We start from the raw sequence: 22,333 nt of genomic DNA on the forward strand, positions 1-22,333 counted from the left end.
GCTCCCATTCAAAACACAGGCGTACGGTCAGACACCGATATCACATGGTGATCACTGATCTAAGCAGCAACGAGGCGTGATCCCGAGCCGGCAATAAGATACAGATCCAACAGGATCCGTGCGCCCTGCCCTTCTCCGATATGTGCTAGAACAGTCGCCCTGCGGCCATGCACGCGCTAACGGAACATTAGCTGAGTTTGTTAGCATCTCATCTGCACCTCACCAATCAATATGGAGATGTGGTTTTGTTGATGCATGCCGTGCTGACAAGGTCTAAGAAAAGAAACACAATTACCTGAAAACCTGCTGACAGTATGTGTCAAACTCAGAGTGAGGGCAAGGACCAGGTGAGCGGGGGTGAGCTTTTGGCTCCTGTACAAGAGACACTGGAGCTCTCCCATCCCCACTCCTCACTTATACAGGAAGGTGAGCTGCAGGCGTTACGCAGTCAGGGAAAGTTACAGGCTAGTGGCAAAAAAATAAATACAAAAAATTAAACAACCCAGGATTACTAGAGTTAGAAGTACTGGCTCGAGCCTTTTTTTATTGTCAAGTGTTTGGCTCCCGGAAAAAGTTTCCTGGCAGGAGCTGTCTTTTCTCGTCTGTGTGGACCAAGCCATCATGATTTACTCTGTGACTTTTTCCACCTCTCTGCAAAGAAAATGTATGGTATACTTCCTCGCTGAGTAAGATTAGCACAACTATGGTGTGTACTGAGGGCTGAGCCATCGGTAATCAAATTATTATGAGCACGACATTTGCAAGCCACAAAAATGAAATGGGGAAATGGGAAGAAAGAGCACATCTTTCTCCAAGATGTTCTTCACTAAAAATACCAGAACCACTACAGAAAAATTACGCTTTAAGCACTTTGGCTTATTTTAGGATTTTCCTTCTTTTGAATTTATATCCTGTGAGCATGGATATGTGTTTTTGCAAGTGTGAGTGTGTGTGTGTGTGTGTGTGTGTGTGTGTGTGTGTAGAAGAAAATGTGCATATGAGTTCATAAACTTCTTTCTGTGTAACAAATACGTAAGTGTGTGTGTTCGTGTGTGACGCTATCATGCAATCCCCCAACAGCCACTGTAACTCCCCTCCTCCCCCACATGCAGCCTCTGTCTTGAGCAAGCGAAGCATTTTACCATCTGTCAGCACCGTCAGCCTGTGAATGCCACTCACACCCTGTCACTGCCCACCACCACTGTCCCTCCTCAGCCAATCCTGGCCCAGCGTAGCCCAGCAACGCAGCCCTCTCAGCCAATCAGAGGCTGCTTCCCATCCACCTGCTGCGTCCCCTTCAACTCAGTCCACACATGGAAAACTATGCGCATGGGGGGTGATGTAACTGCGTCACTCGGTTACCCAAATCCCCCCTTCACTCGTACACTCGCAGGCAAAGATGCTATTGCTTCTCGAAAGTGATATCCTTTTGAGGGATCACTGTATTTCATTCCCTGTGCAAAAAAAAAGCAGTTTGGATGTATCATTTTATGTAGAAAAAATGTCAACTCTCGGTCTCTCAGTCATATTGTTTCACATCGCATTCCGTGTCTCAAATGCTAAGAAATTATCTAAAAACGATACTTGATGGAAACATTTTTTGTGATCTTTTTAAACTAGAGAGATTACGGAGATTGTTGCTGTCCAAATAAGAGATTAGAGTGTATTGAATCTACAGAAGCTAATATTAGGTTGTGCGTCCAAATGAGCTTTTTTTTTTTTTTTATCACACTGGGCTATTCCTCATGGATCCAGCTCAAGGTGCTATAAGGTGGTATAGCTGCCTGGCAGGTTCTTCAACATTCTATTTGTGACAAGGGTCCATTTTGTTGTACAACAAATTGCCGTTTTTGAGCATGGTGTATCTGGAGTGGCAGCTCTTCTAATCCAGGCTGTGTAGAGTGTAGAGGATGTGGTTAGAATCTCCTCTGCATCTGTTTGCACCCTGCTGCCCCTCCAGCTGTTTTGGTCCGATCTTTTGGTGCACCCTACACAATTTACTAAGAATCGCAAATAGCTGTCAGGATTGTCAACATTCGCTGTAGGTCCGGAAGATGCAGATGAATGGGTTGCTTTTTCGTCCAAACGAAACCCCAAAACTAGAGTAAGGCAGATGGACAGGACATGAGTATGGGAATTGGGCATGGGAAAATACTTGAGCAGGCAGTTGAGCACAAAAAAAACTAAAAAAAACCTTTCCAAGATCCTAGCCAAACCGCTTGATTGTGTCTTTCAACAAGTTTTCACTTTGACAGTTACAAAAAGGAGCCTGGAAAACATATGTTTCCATATGGTCCCAATCTCAAACGAGGCAACAAGCCAGTCAAATTGCCATTTAGCCAAACGAACAGAAAATCCTGACGACAAGTCAGGGACTTCCGAAACAGCTGCAGGAAAAGTGGATAAGCTGTGAAGGCCAGATTTTTTCCTCATCAAAGCGGAGGCTCAGCTTGAGTTTGATATGCCCATTGTCAATTAATGTCGAGGGAGAGGAGAGCTGGAACAGCTCAGGAAATTGATTGCTATTGCAAAGAGTGCCGACATGTAGTGCCGCTGATAAAATCTGGATTTTTGTCGTTGCTGAGGGAATTTAAGACTTGTTGAACAGAGCTATACGGCCAAGTGACGACAAAACAACTCTTTTCTCCACCATTGGTGCTCGCAACAGTAATAATCACTGTAGTCGTAAACAGTGTCGTAAATAAAGCAGTTCTTGCCTAGTCATTTATGGTCTCGCACTGCACCTATGCTATTGCCTCTTGCGTTCATGTAAATACTTATATTTAAAATATACGTTTTTTAAGATGTGTACAACCGACACACCAAACGAATGCAGAGTAAGTCCGTGGCACGTAGGCATCATTCAAAGCGAGTATATCCCTACACTTAAACACCAGTCTGGGAATCTAGGTCAAAAGTGCATCTCCATGTGTACAAATGGGGGAAAATGATTTTATGGTTGAAATGAGTTCAATAGATATCTGCAAGATCAAATAATACACAAGCCAAGGGATCTTTCAGTGTAGAGCACTGCAATACACTCCTGTCAGGCATAGGCCTTTTCTCCGCCTATTTTGGGGCAATGCTAAGTACACAGGAAATGGGAAAAAAGTGCCTCTTGATATTATGTTTGATGATTCCTTCCAAAGTAAGGTGTTGTTATGATATGAATAATGCTCTTTTTGTTCGCACTCCACTCGTTGTATAGCTGCATGACAACAGCTGGGTCTGAATCATCTGCCCACCCTACAGTACACTCAGATTCACACTCACATAACACACATAACAGGAAGTAACTTGGCGGGCAAAGCTGTAACTGATTATCCAAGGGGGTCCTATTTAGGACAATTACTTAATGTGGGTCTGCAGCTGGCAGATAGCTCCTCCCTCCCGCGGGGACTATTGATCTAATCTGGAGGCTAATTGACGGAAGACTCTTAAGTGGTCTGCGGTGAGGTCACGTCGCCTGCTCTGGCAAGCGACACACACGGTCTAGCTGGCACCACCTCCCCCCCTGCTCCCCTGATCCCCTCTAAAACACAAAACAGTCTCCGCACCCCAAACACATCACTCTCTCCCCTTCCTTCGGCCATCCGGGTTGCTGCAGGCAATTAACATGCCTGGGCACCCTGGCTGTGAGTGACACTCGTCTTTGATAGCGAAGGCCTCAAGGTGATAGCAGCTGCCTGGAATAGCTTCTCCTGCACAGGCTGTGATACGATAAGAGACCCCTGGGGAGTGAGTATGCTCACTGGACAGATACTACTCCGATTTATCAATCATCTCAATCATTAGCCGCAGATATTTATGGCCTGCTAATGTCGCCACAAAGCCAACTGTCAGCTTAAATGTAAACGATACAGATTTAAAAATAAAAACAATGGAGGAGACCAACGTGCATGACTTAAGGTCGTTTGGGGGCAGTCATTTGGAGAACACGTGTAGAATAGGGTTTGCCTTCCCTTTACATGTTAAGTAAATATTGTTAACTATCCTTTTACTCTGAAGGTAGTGTTCCACACTTAGTGTTCTGTTCTATTTATGGCTGCTGTGTGACCCATCTGCTGTGTGAGATTCTGTTCTGTGCTCCATTCAGTTCTGTCTAATGTTAGCAGGAGAATCAACATGGTGCTGTCAAAAAAAAAAAAAAAAAAAAAAAAACTCGGACAAAGCTTTTCTTTGGAATTCAATCTCATAAGTTCATGAATGGCACCACGTTGCTGGGTCATTGCAAAAAAGAATTTCCTGCCATCATTCCAAAACGGCTTTGAAACTATTGACATTGTATAAAAAAAAACATTCATAACATTATGATGTCACCCTACGTTAGAAAAAAACCCAAAAAACATTTTGCGTATACTAAGGTCTTACATGACCGAGGTGTGGATATATTAATATAGCACACTGATGTTTTCATCCTTTAAAGATAGCACCAGAGCATCACCGAAGTTGCATAACCTACCAACACGCCTGTCTCAACACAAGCCTCTCCCGCTGAGTTCAGTGTCTGGGATTTAATCAACTGATGGAGGCCAAAGTGAAAATAGCTTCATTTGCCTCCTGACGTTACAGTCCTCTTACCTCATCATCAAACTCATCAAAGTGTCGAGTGGGCTGTCTCTGGATTTTCCTCTGACAGGTTCACCCCGGGGCGGGACTGACCCACTTTCTGAAGCTTTGTGTTTTGGAGCCAAGATGTAAGCCATTCGTTCATGTGTGGTGTTATGCAAGGTGTCTCTGTAGGAGGGGATGACTCATTAATACCTCCCCCTACCCCTCTCTCCAGCTCACCCAAACAAAGTTGCCTGGTGACTCACTGTTTCAATGTGGCAAGTGCCATTTGGAGGTTGATGCTGTACAATGTGAAGGCTGTATCAGCTGGGTACAAAACAGTTGCACCTTCCCACCTAAAGTCATTAAAACAGTGGGCACTCTCTAACGTCAGAGCGCACCTGTATGCTATTGTTAATAAGTAATATTTGATATTTACAAATTTTCCTTCAGTAGAGTTGTAACTTATTTTGCAGTCATGAGTAGACCTAACATTTTTTTTTTATACAGTATAAAAGAACTCTACCTATGCACTTTACCTAAGAACTCTATGATTTTTTGCCACGGTACAAATCATTGTTGCCTCTAAAGTAGGTCCTTGACATCTGCAATGATTAACGAAACGTAGCCAAGAGTCATTAACATCGTAACGAGTATGTTCCACAGGGGAACATCATGTTTTGTCTTTGTTGGTGAGATAATGTCCCTCCGAGCTGCTCCGTTGACAGCAGACACTCAGTGCAAATTAAAGATGTGTCCCTTGGGAGAAATTATGTGTGAGAAAAAAGCACATGAAGTCTGTGAGATATATATCCACTAGACAACACAACTGAGTGCTGCCTGCTGCACATTGTGGCATTCAGTAGATGAAAGTCATTTAATGTGTGCGACACATATGGTTTGTCTGGATTTTAAAAGGAAGGGTTCCAGTAAGGAGGATTATGCACAGTGCTGGCGAGGAAGTCTTGTTCGGCTACCAACCGCATCTTGTGCTGCACAAATGCAAAGTAATCAGTCAGAAAATCGGTCTTAGTCCTTAAAGCAACACTAAAGAGTTTTCCGTACCTCAAAATAATGTTTCCAAAATCCTTTCAGCAGTTCATCAACTTGTAACCGGGTGAACGACAACACTGCATTCGCTTCGCAACCCTCTTTCGGCTATAACCGCACTATGTATGTTTAAAAAATTGGGTAATTACTACAAATTTGACTTGCTTCAATGTCGCAATACATAATACTTTCATAAAATCATGCAACATACTCTACCTTGTCTGTGGACATGGCTATTTGCTGGATAAACAAATAGCATGTGTGCAGCAGAGGAGTGTTGCTTTAATTTTTTTGGATTCTGTACTTCTCACTGTATATTCAGTAAACTGAATATCTTCAGTGGGGTATGTACAAATCAAGACGTTTGAAAATATTATCTTAAATTTTGGGAAACACTCACATTGTTCACCATTTTGCTGGCCAAACAACTAATTAACAATCGACATGATTAAAAATCAACGCACATCAACGATAAACGATAACGGTTAATTCATAAATAATTATTTTTCTATCAAAATGGTTGCCAAGGATCGAACACCATTTAACAAAGTCATAAAATCACGGACTTGAATATGGCAGACACACCTGAGACTTTTCAACAGAATGTGCAATATCCAGCACAGTTGCAGTTAATTAATTTAGGTTTGGACATGAAATCTCTGAGGATAAACACTACATAAATTCATTCCATAGTTTGGTTTTCGAATGTTCGCATATCATCAAGGACACATTTTTGTTTTCTCCAGCTGTGCCAGTCCTTATCTTATGCCCCATGGCTTTGAGCTGGCCCACTGACCTTTACAAGTAAACATTTCATGTAAAGGAATATGACGGAAATCAGATGTGAGATGAGAGGCCATGGGATGTGCTGACATTAGTGGATTAGAGAATATTATTTTTGTCATTTGGACTGGGCTTATTTATTTAACATGCCACACAGTAGCTACAACCCACAGAGCTCTTGGCACAGATCGAAAGGTGACCTGTTTTCAACTGTCAACAAGTCAACAAAATGTCGGCAGACTTCTCTTGCAACACCTCCGCCGATTGGTCCAGACGTGGTCACGTGGCCCGCTTCAGGAAAGGGGGCACCTGGTGCCGAATATCAAACATGTCTGTCCATTAACATTGGTGCGGGTGGGGTGTCTAAAATTACAAATGGTGAGTTGTAAAGTTATACATTTACCCCTCCCCCCCGACTCCTCGCAGTCACTCTGGCCACCATTGGGACACCTGCTGGTACAGCCAGGATTGCCCAGCGGGGGGGGGGGGGGTCGGCTGCGGCCAATAAATTATACACCAAGCACCTGGTACGGGTGAGTCCAAAGGCACCAGACAGTATTCACCAGGACCGTCTCTTTCAAATGGGGCGGGGGTGAAAAACAGACCAGCTGTTTACCAGTGGTTTCAGGGTAAACAAGGCCATATTAACTGATCAGGTGTCAAATCTGTTAGTCAGAAGGCCCACAAATCAGAGCGCAGCCGCCACGGGTTTGTCAGGCTCAGGTCTGGTGACCAGAGTGAAGCTCCTATGGAAGTGTGAATTTAAGACCCAGTGTCTAAATATGGAATTACATCACCCCTTACAAATATGGAAGTAGGTTAAGGACATGACGAGCGCCACGATCAGCATCGGAAACTATGGAAACAATTCAAAGTCGTGCGAAAAAGGTATTCCAAAAGCGATCGTTTCATTTTTTATGGGCGTATGGAAACCGAACTAACAAGATCATAAATGCTGTTGAAATATCTCATAATCACCACTTCTGACACCCGATCGCCTAATATAGTCGGTATAAAAAGTGTAATCCCTCCACACTCCGCAACTAAATCAAACTTAATCAATAAAACAGGCAATTGAGAAAGTAACGTAATCCTTTCACAACTGTTTTACAGCCTCTTATCATGACCCTCCCCTCCTCATACCCTCGCCATGACTGGACTATGACATTGCTGCTAGCGCGTTAGCCAAACATCCAGCCGAGTGACAGGCCGATTGGTTCGCTGATGGGTGCCGCGGGCACTCTCAGGCGATCCTCTCTGCTTTCACTCGTTTTTCTGATGCGGGCTGGAAGAACGCCAATTGCTCCGTCTGCCGCGTGATCTCACGGCCAGCAGAAAGGGATATTTCGCTATCGCCTTACACACCCCGGTCCTGACCAGGTGCTCGTCATTGCGAGTATGGGGGTTTGTCACCACCAAAGAGCAGCCCAGTCCCATACGCTAAATGAACATGCACCGACATTTATGAGTCAAGGGGTGACCCACAACATGAACTGCGGTGCTCCCCCTCCCCTTTTTTTTCTAACTCATGTGTTCCTTATGCCACTAAGGTTTTCCTCATTTTATGAATTATTAGCTTTCCTCATTTTTTCTTACAAAGTTTTGCTGACATTTGCTGAGTTCATGTTTTATCATTATCAAAATAGAGTTCACCCCCTCAGAGTAACAGAGTATATTTAAGTCGTATTAAGTTATGACCGGAAGACATATTTGGTTACCATGCTGGACTGTGTACACAGTATTTTATGTCTTAATCTTCATCGTAGGCAAAAGACAGTTTTGTGCAGTCTAAAGGTCCTTTGACTTAGTGGTCCCCTGATGACACTGTGACCTCCACACAATATGTGCACTACTACCACACAGACACAAGCTATGATTTATCCCATATCATCCCAGATATCAAATAGATAAAACTAAACACACTCAAATCCACCATGAACAGCCGCACGGCAAGGCGCCTCATTCATACTTTCTTTTACTTCCTCCCTTGTGTCTGATTTTCTGGGGGCTGCCCCGAAAACTCTCGAGGTCCCTCGGGGCATAACCACATGGCGTAATGCCTTCGTTCAGTACCGTTTTATCTGGCCGCATACCACAGCCCTCTGTGGGAAGGCTACAGCCACTTGTCAAAACACTGGGACTTAGCACATCACACACTTAGGAGCTCGCGAGACAAGTCGGATCTGTAATAGACAAGTCTTAACCTCAGTGTCCTTTGAAAAACAGCAAAGGGGGGGCAGACACTTGAACGACAGCTTATCCAGCCACATGCGATTTCTTAATTTGAATGGCGAGCATAACAACAGCTATTCTCTGACCTAATCTTCCAGGGTCGTCCATTGCCCCCTTGTACCCCATAGACTGTAGGGGTTTCATATAATCCTAATTAGATGATTATCACCCCATGTTTAGTACCCTTGCTGGGTCTTAATATCGCCATCGTGTCCATGAAGCGGCCTCTTACCCCACAACAGCCGAACCAGACCCGGGGTGACGGGGCTATACATAGCCGAGCTCCTGTGGTTTTGAACGGCCTGCTAGACAGGATAGCCGGAGCGCGCCGTACGGAATTTGCAGGTTTAATATCCTGTAGATTTTTTTGCCATTTCCTGTTCACTTTCATCCATGTTATTATTATCGTCTCTCCTGGGATGAAACACACGTAGGCATGCGGAACTGCAGAAAGGCTTTATTTATTTTTTTTGTTTAACTTTGTGCAACTTCTTTTACGACTTCCTGATGCCCATCTGTTTCGGGAGCGTGCGTGTCCTCGTCATAGAAATTCGCATTAACAGTGGGATTATCACTACTCGCTAACACATGCTCATTATTGGTGCGAGCCTAAGCCACATGCCTGGGAAGCAATATTTCTTTCTCACACACTCTTGAGCTGGAAGCAGTCACAACGTGCTGGTGGTTTCCCAGCTCTTTTATACACATTCAAACTAATGCATAGGAGGCCAAAGTATATGCGGTACATGTGGTAGCTACATGTCGTTTTCTGTGGGATACTGTTCGAGGATGTGTTGGCTGATTCCACATATGATCCTCTGGGCATCTATTTGCTGTCTGTTGACTGCGCTTTACCACCAAAAATGTTGCCCAGTGTCACTAGCCTTTGACTCTCCAGTGTCACGAACCCAATCTGCCCTTTCCATCTCCTCTGACCACTATTCGATCACGTATACCATCTTGAGAATGTCGATGGACATTCTGCCGCCCGCCGCCGCAGGGGGCCTACACACAAACACACGCGACACCGCCACCCCGCAACTGGTTGGAGCATTAGTGGGGCACATTAGCAGACTGCCTGAGGGACCATCTCTGTGTGGGTTTCAATTTGATTTCCTGTATACTATTCCACCCACCTCCACCTCCATCCCACCCCCCCCCCCCTCCACCCATGCCTTTCTAGTCACCTCTTTGAAACCAGCCACCCGCCCCCCCCCAACCACAAGCCCTACATACAGATGAAAGCAGGATGGATGCCTTTTGGGTGACCACACGTGTCTCAAACACTCCCCAAGTTCAGCTGTTCGCGCGAGGGGGAGACGGGTGGCATGGACGGCCGGCCCGAAAGCTTTTAGACCCCGAGGGTTTAACCCGTATCAGGGCCCGGGGCCCGCGGGAGATTTCCCAGGCCACGGCGCGGCCATGCACAATACGCATTCAGAACATTCCGCACATTGAAGCACAGAATGGCGGCCGGCTGTGTCACAGACGGCAATACGGACATGTGTCAATTACTTGCCACCGAGTCGCTTATAGCCGACCTTTGTGCATTGTGTGGTTTAGAATAACCTGAGCGGTTTCGATAACCTTATACTGTCCGTAAGGTTCATTTGGTAGCCGACTCCATTGCATCTCCTCCCGATAAATCAGACTTGAGTGGGGATGCATGCAGCACGTGGGGGAGGAGCAGTGTTGTGGCATTGAGATTAATCACCACATGGTGAGTAAGCATTGTGTTGAGTGATACTCCATTGGAAAAGAATAATATCTTCCTCTCTCTCTCTATCTCGCTCTCTTTCTCTCTCTCTATGTAACACACACACACACACACACACACACACACACACACACACACACACACACACACACACACACACACACACACACACACACACACACACACACACACACACACAAAAATAAACAATGCAGTGGCAGGATACAGCATGAGGACTGCCAGTCCGGAGATGTATGGCTCACACATGGCCAGGGTCATCTTTGATCGTCTTAAATACCGGCCCTTTGTGTACCTTGTGAATTTAACAGGCAAATAAAAGGCTAAAATAAATTTATATGAAGCTGGCATAGCCAGCGTGTAGTCACCTTGCTTGCCAGGGGGCCACAGATGGACAATTAATGGCTACTTTAATTTTAGAGACTGTTTACTCTGAGACATTTGCACTGTGCCAGCGTGTGTCCATGTATATTTAAGTATAAGACTGGTGATCGTGCCTGCACTGCCTGCACTATATGCAGCGCTGCTCACCATAACAAATAGTCTAATAATCCATCTGATATTACAGCGAACATGCAATAAGGCCTGCAGCATCGCCAAAATAAGACCTCGGGAGAGGGCAAGTGTATCATCATCATCTGGTGACCAAGCTAAAAGATTTCCAACTTTGGCGGCTTCACATGTCTGTGTTTTTATCATCCACAGATGGAAAGTGGACCTGTTTTATAAAGGCACAACGCTAGGATTATTTTTTTTAAAGCAACACTATAGAGTTTTTTTGCACCTTAAAATAATGTTTCCAAAATCGTTTCAGTGGTTCGTGAACTCGTAACAGGGTGAATGGCACTTCTGCATTCGCTTCGCGGCCCTCTATCGGCTATAACCGCACTATGTAAGTTTACCAGATCGGGTAGCGGTTCTGTTGTATGATGGAATAAGACATAAGAAACTACAAATTTGACGCAATGTCGCAATACAGCATACTTTCATAAAATCATGCAACATACTCCATCTTGTCTGTGGATATCGATATTTTCTGGATAAACTAGCATTTGTGCGACAGAGGAAAAGTGCTTTAGTATTGCCTTAAATGAAAAATGAAAAATTTGCAATCTTAGACGTATGCCAATCCTAGAATTATGTCAGGCAGCTGTATATTTGTCAGATGACCAGAAAAGCGTTGTGGCTTTACACCTCTTTCATCAAGCTTGAATGGCAGTAAGACAATAGCTTTGCGGGGCCGAGCCCGAGCAATGTGCTGGCAGCATTCGATGCAGTCGTAGGGCGGAAAAAAATCAGATGTTTGAGATGTCTTTGATCTTTGAGACGCTTAGTACAGTCTCCACTGAAATCCAGAGTAATCTTCACATCTACCTGACTCGGTATGGCTCCTGTGTTCTATGGTACAGAACGCAAGTAATTAGTTCCAGATATTGTTCTAGGTTAAAAGAGAATAATAACCTGGCGGCCAGTTCCTGGGTCCTGCTCTGAATCTCATATGGCAGGAGATTAGGCGCCTGGGAGGTTGTGGAGTTAATCCAGACAGTAATATTCCTGTGAATTCACCATTGTGATTGACAACACATTACACAGTAATGCCTATTTATAAACTTAACCTGTCTATGCGGGAGAGTACCTCCTGTTTTTGTTTTTTTTACATCAATACTATATTAATAATACACATCTTGAATTCCCCTTGGGGATCATTAAAGTATCTATCTATCTATCTATCTATCTATCTATCTATCTATTAGATTAGATGTGTATTAGATATTAGATAACTATTAGATTTGTATCCTGACCACATTTTCCTGTGGGACCTTATTTATACAGTCTACAGTATGTGTGGGACGTGCACTTCAGTATCAAGCACGCGCCAACCTCCATGACCTCCTGACTCAGTATCAGTGAGGTTGAGAGTAAATCATCTGATCCACAAACTCATTACAACCAACAGGACAAAACCAATTTAATTTACAAGGAGCAAAGGACTGTAGATGGAGTCACAGAAATAGCACAGCATGTACAGTTCAGTTCCCTACACCATGGCATCTGCTCATTTGACTTATGAATTTACACAGACATCCAAAATGAGCCTGTACACCCAGTCCAGCAAACACAAAGTTAGACTGTGAGAGTGATATCGGTTCTAAGAATGCCACTAGAACCCTAGCTCCTTCTAGAACAGTTCCATGCTGAGCCACAGACCTGTCAGTCATGTAACACAAAGACCGGCCCAGTTGCTGCAACGTGTCAGCATAGTATTGGGTACATGGTTGATGCCCTAACCTTATCACAGTGGCAAGCACATCTTTGGACAAATATGCCAATCTGTATCAAAGGGGCGTCTGTAAGACTGCAAATAGGGTCAGATATCTGCAAATAACCAGAGCCGCCTCTAGGTGCATTTAGCTCTTTGGTCATCTGCATACATCAGGTACACATTGTTGGTGAGCTTCTGACGTAAATCTGCTGATTTAATGGGCAAGCAACTGGTCCGTTCTACCCCATACCATCCCATGCACGATACATTTACTGCTCCTCTGTGAAGTTGTTTACGAAAGCATGAATGTACACAAGAGAACAACTCTGGGGAAAAACAAGCAATCAAGGTATGCAAGACTGTCCCCACCAACAGAGTTAAAAGTGTTTGTCCGCGCTGATTTATGTGCAAGCTGTTGGACAACAGCACGCCACAAATCAATCTTGGTGAAAGGGCCCTCACTGCACACCCATTTTCACTCTGTCAAAGAGATGGCGCAGTGCGAGAAGTCACACACACACACACACACTCACACCTTCACACACCTTCACACACACTTACAGTCAGGTGTGATTGTATGCCATTTCTCTCCTGTTGAAAGGATACACAAGAGGCCAAATGGTACAACCACAAGATCAAAGCATTAGAATGTTGCTTGGCTCCACAATTAATTGATAAGTAAAATGTACTGATCTGCACGTCACTGGGAAATGTACTTGTGCTGCCCGGGCTTAAGGCTGGAAATGTGTTTGAAGTACCGTATTTTCCGCACTATAGGGCACACTGGATTATAAGGCGCACTGTCAATGAATGGTCTATTTTCAAACTTTTTTCATATATAAAGCGCACCGGACTAAAAGGCGCATTAAGCGAAACAAAACCGATAAGTCAGTCAGTCAAACTTTATCAAACGCGCTCACAATAACATTTTGACAGAGCGCCGTGTATCACACAAAATCAATTCGAGGTCCTGATTTATTCCATATATAAGGCGCTCTGGATTATAAGGCGCACTGTCTTTTTTTGAGAAAATGAAAGGCTTTTAAGTGTGCCTTATAGTCTGGAAAATACGGTACATAAAACAGTCAAATCGATTCATTTAGTTAGTTTGCTGTAATAAAGACACTTAATATGAAGAAGGACCATTTTGTTATCTGCATCTTTTTAAGATCAAAACCAGCATGATTGAGAGAGAAAAAAAACATGTTTTTTTAAAAAAAAAAAAAATACAAAGTGTTACACAGTTGCAACGTTATTGCAGCGCTACTGCACACGACAGCCAAATAAATAGCGCGTCAGGTCTTTGGAAGGTTACAGGGTGTCCTTTGTCCATCAACTTATGAAATTAAAATCCCCAAATGATCTGATAGTTCTTATGGGGTCCACATTGTAATTGGCCTAAATATTCTATATACCTAAATATAGAATGTGAGGTAATATTAGGCTTAATCCTATGCCTAAATTCGGCATAGTGTGTCTTAAATATTATTAAATCCATTTGATTTCATAAAAATCAAGTCAACGCTGGACATATATATTTTATTACCATGACGCGTATCAAATCTATTCATGCAGATCACCAGTAGTCCAAAATGTAATGCCAATTGTAAGTCACTTAAAAAGACAGGCAGCTCACAACACAAAACGCGATATTGAAAAATAAAATAAAAAACGCACCAAGGTCACCCGTGAATGGTGGGAGCTCACCGCTACAGGATCCTACAGTACACTCCAGCACACATAAACGCAGTACTCAGTGATCGCACACAGGGGCCCCCTGCTTGTCCTGCTGAGCTCCCTATTAACTACACAACACCAACAAGAAGCTCCTTTTAAGCTCAGCGATGCATACAAAACCTCCAATCTCCACTTCCCTCTAAGTTTACCTTCGCTGCGGCATTTTCTTGCACGGGTTGGGTCAAAGAAGTGGCTTTCGACCGTAACAGTATGAAAGTCAAAGCGAGTATGACTTCAGATAGGACCGTTTCGACTGAAATCAGTGCCTGAACTATACACCTAACACCCCCCACCCACTCCACCCGCCCCACTCCACCCCCATCACTGAGGGTCACTTCCCCCTTTTGTGACAAGCTGCCAGGGTGATATAGAGAGAGCAGCTGTATTGGGGCAAGTGAGATGTCGGAGAAAAAGAGGAAAAGAGAAAAAGTGAACGTGGAGAAAGAGATGTGGAGAAAGATGTGATCACTGAGTGAGTTTGTGCGTATTAAGTGTGGTAGTCTGTGTGTGTGTGAGAGAGAAGAAAAATGACTTAAAGAAAATGAACCTCAGTGGTAACACTTAAAATATCCCTACAATAGTCGGCTAATTCCTTTGACCTCCAGGCTGTTAAAAACAAATCAGTCACTGAACAATGGAGACAGACTGGCACTGTCTCTTGACAGATGAAGGACAGTTTACTCCACAACGCCTCATAAAAGGCCGACACCTCCACCAATACACACACATACACACACACACACACACACACACAAACCAACACAAAAAAAGATGGAAAAAACTTCATCAAGTCAACATGCATTACAGTATGAATGTAAACTGTATGTCTTGATTCATTGAAATCGCAAATTGCAGTCATTCGCTTTTCAGATGTGATGCAAGCCTCATATACATATTTATATACATAAGTTAAATGAAACAAACAAAACAAAATGTTTTGACATTTCAAAACTAACTGCAGACTTTCAGTCCCACATATCCTTCAAACAAACCGGAATCTTGCTTTCAGTGAACGCTGATATGTTTGTGGTACAAAGTACACTGTGTTTTGGCCCAGCAGTGTGAACTACAAAATGTCTGCTACAGTATAATATAAGTATAAACATACTAATATTTACAGATAACTTTTGCAATGTCCATGTTGTAAACCCCTTCCATGCCGACAAATATTTTTCATATGTATTTAATTATCAATATCATGTCCTGACACTTCACCTTTTGTCAAAGATAAATTGTCAAACTATTGCCTCTTGAAATCTAGAAGAAACACAAGCCTGTGTAGATTCATGTCCAAAAGCCTGACTCCTATGACCTGCAAGAATGGCACACTGTACATTTCTAGAATTCATATTTACATGAATTTGCTTCCATTTAACAAATAACCAGGACCAAGACCTGAAAATGTAGTTCAAAGTAAATGCCAAATACTTTAGTTTCTGTTCAGTTTGAATAGGTTCTCTTCAGTATGTCAGTGACAAGTGAGTGGAGGTAATAGCAATGGCAGATATAATCAGGCTGGAAAGAACTGAGCCATTTGGCTAATATTTACTGATAACAAAAAATAAAACTTTCACATTTTTGCCAATAACCGTACCACTGAATTCAAGATGGCTGATATTTAAAACAACAGTAATTTATAAGCCATATCGTTATAGATATTACAGAAGGCTATTTATGTTGTAATTTGGTTTTAAGATGTATTTAGTTTTCTGACAGAGAGTACACTCAAAATTATTTATTAAGAAAATGAATTCAGTTACCGGTAATTTGTTAGACAAAGTAGTGTTTCAGATGTTCTATGATGTAATCTCAAAGTCAACAGGACACATTAGGAGCAATACAAAACTAATACTACAATGCTGTGTTTATCATTAATACTACCATGCTGTTGATCATACAGTCAAGGATTTGTATTTGTCATACATCTTCTTCAATTATAAGTCCTGTTATGTAATGGCATCAGTTGCTCAAGTTGGCATTATTGTACCATATCCATTATGTTCACATTATGTATAACCATATCCATTAAGTTAATATTATAAATCACCATATCCATTTAGTTAATCTTATACATAGCCATATCCATTACGTTAATATTAGAATGATATCCATTATGTTAACACTATGTATAACCACATACCCAGTACCGTTTTCTAATTTTGAGATACTGTGTTACATATTTTGCTGACTATATGCAAATATTATATTAATTTACACTACAACAATTTCAATACATTTATGCTGAAACACAGCATCATGATGTGATTTAAATATTTCAAATAACGCATTGTACTGTCAGTGTGTAATTAAAATGTATTTATTCATTCCAAAATTATATTGTGCAGGATATGATTTTACAAAGATATCTATGGATTTTTATATCAAGACAAGATTTACTCTAGGGTGTGAGGGAATGATTTATTTTCCTGGAAAAACTATAAGTAGCTGACACTAAGGTCCACACCAAGTATAGACAGTTGGAAATAAAAATGATGAAAACAAACAACAGGACCCAATCTTCGTACTGTCTGGCACAACTTTACCTAAAAAAACATTTAGTGGGAAAGCAGACCTATGAATCTCTGAGCCAGCACACAGTCACATGTGGACAGCTTCTATCCCACACTGTCAGTCGGGGCCTCAGTGAAATCCATTTCTGGCAGCAACACTACGCCTACTGTGAAAATCCATTCATCTTTTTTTCTCCTCTCTGGATTTTTGGGAATGTCGTACTTTTTCTTGAGTGAAATAAGCAAGCTTATCCGAAGCGATGCCGCTTCAAATATTTCCACAAATCCCCCCTCGAGTTGGAACCTGCTGCTTAAGTGTGATATACGGTGTATGCGCGTCTGCTTATATCCACCCGGAGTTAATTCATTTCTCGCATATGTATCCCATAGAGCAAGCATGCTGTGTTTGTGCGTAAAATTTATGACATTTTCCAAAAATTCCAAAGAAGCATTTGCCTTACCTCTGGAAGTGGTCGGCGGAGACTTTTGCTCCCGGGAGTCCTGCATAGCCTTTTCCTGACATGTTTTGATTTTGTCCGTTCCTCAGTTTCTCCATATGGATCTGAAAAGCCCCTTTTTTTATCCCAGCACCGCTGCTTCACAGCGGACAAGAGTCTGTTCCACCTCTTCGGCAGACCACTCCACAAGCCAGCTCTCTCTTCAAAAACAAATAAATAAATTTATAGGAAAACCAAATGCAGCTGGTCAACCACACTACACTAAACCCAGCTGGAGACGGGGGGAAAAAAAAGAACCTTAGAAGTTTGTCTTTCTCTTCACTCATTCGTGCTCTCTGTCTCTGTCTCTCTCTCTCTCGCTCTCTCTCAGTCTGTCTCTCTGGTAAGCCTCCCCCGTAAAGGCCACGCGCTCACAGGCTAAACTCAGAGGCAGCTCCTGGCCTATGTGATGGACAGCAGCAATGGCATTTGTCCCCCGCTCGGCTCCCTCCCTTGCCCTGTCCCTCTCTCCCTCTCTCCCCCTCTCTCTCTCTCCCCCTCTCTCCCCCCCTCTCTCCCCCTCTCTCTCTCTCCCACTCGCACTCACTCCCCCCTTGTCCAAGCAAAGGGGGGTTTGAAAAAAGTTTTCAACAGGCTGCAAACAGGGGCAAAGGGCTGCATGGACGATTGGGAGGATACGACCGAAAGCCCGATGAAAGGCACTTGACCAGTCGGGAAGTCCAGGGAGAGTGCACATAGATGGGAGGAAGGTTCAAAGGGGAGGCGCAAGGGTGACTGCTACCCTCCACACCTCGACCACTTACAGTACCTACCTTCCCCCACTGCACGCCTATCCACAATATGTCCTCATCCCTCTAACAATTTCTCAGACTCTCTCCAACTTCTCCCTCTGGCCAAAGTCCCACTGTACTGTATGTTGATGATTTTGTTTCCTGTTTAACTCCCCTACCCCCCCCCCCCCGTCTGCTCTTCTTCTGCGGGCCAAGGATAGAGTGGAGCAGAGTGTTAAGAATGTCATTAGTCACTTGCTTAGGTGCTGAATCCATTTAGCAGCTGGAACACTGGAGGGGCTGCTCCTCGGCGTGAGATTGTTCACATTTTGTGGTGGCTGTTGGTCTGTGGTTACGACAGACACACCTGTGAACCAAAAGCCAGGAGCCCTTTACCATAAATCACCGCTGGAGTAGAACAAAGCACATTTGTTTGTGTGAGTGTGACTGTGAGCGTTTGACTGCATGCATCAGTGAAAGTGTGAGAGTTAAATGACAAGCAATGGTGAGCGCAGTCATCCAAAAGAGTGTCAAATAAACGAGGAGGAGATTCAGGAGAAGTCTCTGTTGTTCCACTCAGCGGTACTGTGACGGTAGGTCTCTGTGTTGTTTTAACAGCGTAAAAACCACTGCCAGTGGAGTTGCTTTAAAGACCAGCCAAATGTTTACCACAGCACCATTTATAAATATTCCTAATCCTTCATGGTGGCAGTTTTATAGAGACAACCCTGAACAGAAACGTCCACTGTGCGGCTTGTTGTTGTGGTTCTTTCCCACATGGTCTCTCGCCAAGAGAAATAATAAAATTCAAACTGCAAACTGAATTTTCTTTTTTTTTTGGAATCACTAGTATATGAGGTAGCAGTGTGGATATTCACAGTTGTAAGAAATAGTGGTTTGATGTCTGGATCGCTTCCTGCAACAGATGTAAGTTATAAGGTCACGTGAGTCCTCTAATGTCTTTCCCAGTTCATGCTTAACAGTATGAGAGGAGAGCCGTGGCTCATGACAAAACATAAACATCAGTGTCTAACCCGGGAAACTGATGCTATCTATTTTAATCAGGGATTTTAGCAGCATGTCTTCTGGTTGATGTATGACAATGGCAATGTGGATGGCATGGCTCACCCAGGAAAATATATCTCAGTCGCCATGCACCAATGAATTGTCAAAATGCAAAGTAGTGGCGCAGGTGTCGATGCCAGTTTTCCAGTAATCGGACAGGGGGCCAAAATTCAAAACATCTACACGTCGTCTACGTAGATGATGAACGGCAGTTTTCGGCAAAACACATCTCTTGTTGACAAGCACACTGACCTCCCACCTCTTAACACACAAAGACATATACACTAGTGACTCAGTCACTGACGTACTGACACCCTAGTTACCATCCCCCACTTCAAAGGACTTGGGTGAGCCCCGGCTCTACAATCTCCATGTATTTTTGGTTCATGAGAAAGGAGATACAGCTAAAGTCATATGCCTGGACAAACTGACAAACAAAGCTCTCTCTCTCTATTCACCCCCCCCCCCCCCCCCAACAAACACACACACACACACACACACACACACACACACCCCACACTCCAATATCAATTCAATAGTGTGAAAACAGATATCATCCTAGGTTTGAATCGTAATGAATCTTACAAATTTCTAAACCTTTGTATTTTCCCTCAGATAACAACAGGTCTGTGATTGGATAAATTGTGACTGCAACACCGACTAAACGCGTCTGAACTCTTAACAGCTTCTAACAATAGAACAAAATGTCTCCCATTAGGTGAAGCATCTGAAAAATGTGTTTGACACGTGCCCCTCAAACCAACTCTTTCCCACTTCATATTCACGTCACATCTGCTATCAAAAAAAACCCCAAGAGGCAGCCGCTTTGGGCAGATTTCCCGTTTTTTTCCCCCAGAAAATGCCGCTAGAACGGCAACAGCTGGGAATGCCATCCCTCAAGCGCCGCTGAGAGGGAGGTCTTCCTTAGATGGCGGAGTGTTTACTCCAAACAGGATTTGAGGCGGGCATGTGCTAAGTCATGCGCCAGGCCGGGAATAATGATTAGAAAAACCCACCTAGTCTTGTTTTGCGAGTATGAATGTCTCTCCCGTGGCCCCCGGCTGTTGCTATGCAGCATGGGACAGCGTGTCAGCTGTGAGAGTGAGCGCGAGCGCGAGCGTGCCCGCTGGGTGATGGCCAGGGGCGCCTCAGAGGCAGAGTTTATCACACTCACTAACTCACCTTCCACTGTTGAGCGCTCAGGGAACACGGAGAGAGAGCGCTGAGGCCCAAAGCTCATTTGGTCTTCCAAACAATCTTGAAAAGCGTTCAAGAGAGATGGACGATGTTGGATAATAGTAAAGGGGACACTGAGAGTTTGATTAGGTGGGTAGAGGGCAAGGGATGTCCTCTACAATACAACACACCACACACTTGGGTTAGAAATGCGGTCTAAATAGTAAGACAGAGAGAAGAACAAATCATGAAGACAAATTGATTTGTCAAGGAAGGGATTGGTTGCCGCCTAGCGATGTGGGTAATAAAGCACAGTCTCTTACTCTAAGTATAGTCCGCCACTGCACACGGAGAATCTAAACTAAAACGGGATTCTCAGTGATAGGTTTCACTCCGTAGAAGAACCCTTAACTTTGGTTTGCTTTGTCCGCTCAAAAGTCCACCTTAAGTAATTGACTAATAAAAAGGTACAAAAATACAAAAAGATAATTGCAAAGAGGAGAGCCATTTAATTTAGTTTCACTTGTGAATAACTTTAGTTAAGCAGTCACTGCAAACTGCATAGCCTCTACGTTTAGTCGTGACGAGGGTGGCCGAGGGAGAGACAACATGGACTTCAGAGAGAGACTGATCGAGCGTTGGCCGTATTGCACAACAAACACAATGACAAAAACGTGACTCAGTCAAATAAATGAGTTTGTTTCTCGATGACGACAGTTGCGTGACCCTGACCCTGAATTTGTAGTGACGGTAAGCGCGATCATCTGTGTGTGTGTTTGTGTGTGTGTGTGCATGTACGGGGGTGTTGAGGGGTTGGAGGGTGACAAAGACATGACTGGGAGTTGATGGAGCCGTGACCCCATCCTGGTGATGGGGCCGGGGGTTACGTGGTCGTGACTGTGGTGGAGTCGGGGTGCTGGTCTGAGCTGTTGGCCCTGTGACTGCCGCTGCCTGGGCTGGGATTTAGAACATGTGTGACCCCATAAAGGAGGCTTAAAAAAGGAATGGGCAACGAGTCGCCACTCACAACAACAGGTTGTAAATTCCTTTTTTTTCCTTTTTTTTTTTTTAAATACCCCTCCTCCCAACGCCTCGCTCTCGTTCTCACAGGGCCAACAGTTGCAGTTAGGGCTTTAAAAAAGTCAAACCTAAAATTATACAATGAGAGCACGCAAATAAATTCCCCATCATGACTTCTCTTTGGGTTCAGTTATATAGGACAAGGATGGCATCTGAGGAATTAACTGTGAATTTTACAGACATAGAGACTACAGACCAGACTTAACCAGTGATATTTATTGATAAAGTGTTGAAGGAAAACAAACATGCTAGTTTATGCTGCGTGTCTTACATTTGTTATGTCTGTTCTTTCTTTTTTCTTTTTTTTTTGCTATGTCTGATATTTATTATTATAAATTGCATTTAGGGGATAATCTGCTGGGTTGAATTTCAGCTAGTTGGTTTAGGAAGTTTAGTTTTATATCAAAACGAATAGCAGGAAAAAGCGAACTTCACAATTATTCTACAGCGAGAAACGAGAATTTGTATTCACTTTTTAATATATATATATAAAATAAACTACCCCCACCCCCAAATGATGTTCTCTTATACACAACATTACTTGAGTTACAGAGTCATTACATGGTGAGATAACGGTTAATTCGTACAATTAAACAGCTTGCGTCAACAACAGCTGTTTCTGTGCATAGAACCACAGTGCAGCCCACCAGTATCTCATATGATGAATGTGATGTCAAATAAATCGCCGTGAATAGATATATGACAACCATAATGTTTCTCTATGTGGGTGACTTGGATCTTATCACTGACATGGGACCAACATTTTGTCAGATAAGGTGATCCCATTTTTCATGTAAACTCTATTTTTAAAAAAGCTGGATTTATTCAGGATGTCACATATCATGTGGTGGATGTTTAAGGTTTGTGAGTAGCTATGTTTGTGTGTATCTTTGTCACATAATCCATTCACATTATATGCAACA

The 22,333-nt window shown here is 43.3% G+C and overlaps 1 protein-coding gene across 1 annotated transcript in view; it reads right to left on the reverse strand.

The window, feature by feature from the left end:
* Nucleotides 1–17,663, reverse strand: part of rbm20 (RNA binding motif protein 20) — a 44,115-nt gene extending 26,452 nt beyond the window's left edge. The window contains exon 1 of the mRNA XM_062545633.1: nt 17,323–17,663. Coding sequence (XP_062401617.1) covers nt 17,323–17,417 — 95 coding nt within the window. The 5' untranslated portion in view covers nt 17,418–17,663. The remainder of the gene's footprint in view (nt 1–17,322) is intronic.
* Nucleotides 17,664–22,333: the final 4,670 nt, after the last annotated feature.

This window comes from Sardina pilchardus, chromosome 1 (assembly GCF_963854185.1).
Source record: "Sardina pilchardus chromosome 1, fSarPil1.1, whole genome shotgun sequence".
NCBI lineage: Eukaryota > Metazoa > Chordata > Actinopteri > Clupeiformes > Clupeidae > Sardina > Sardina pilchardus.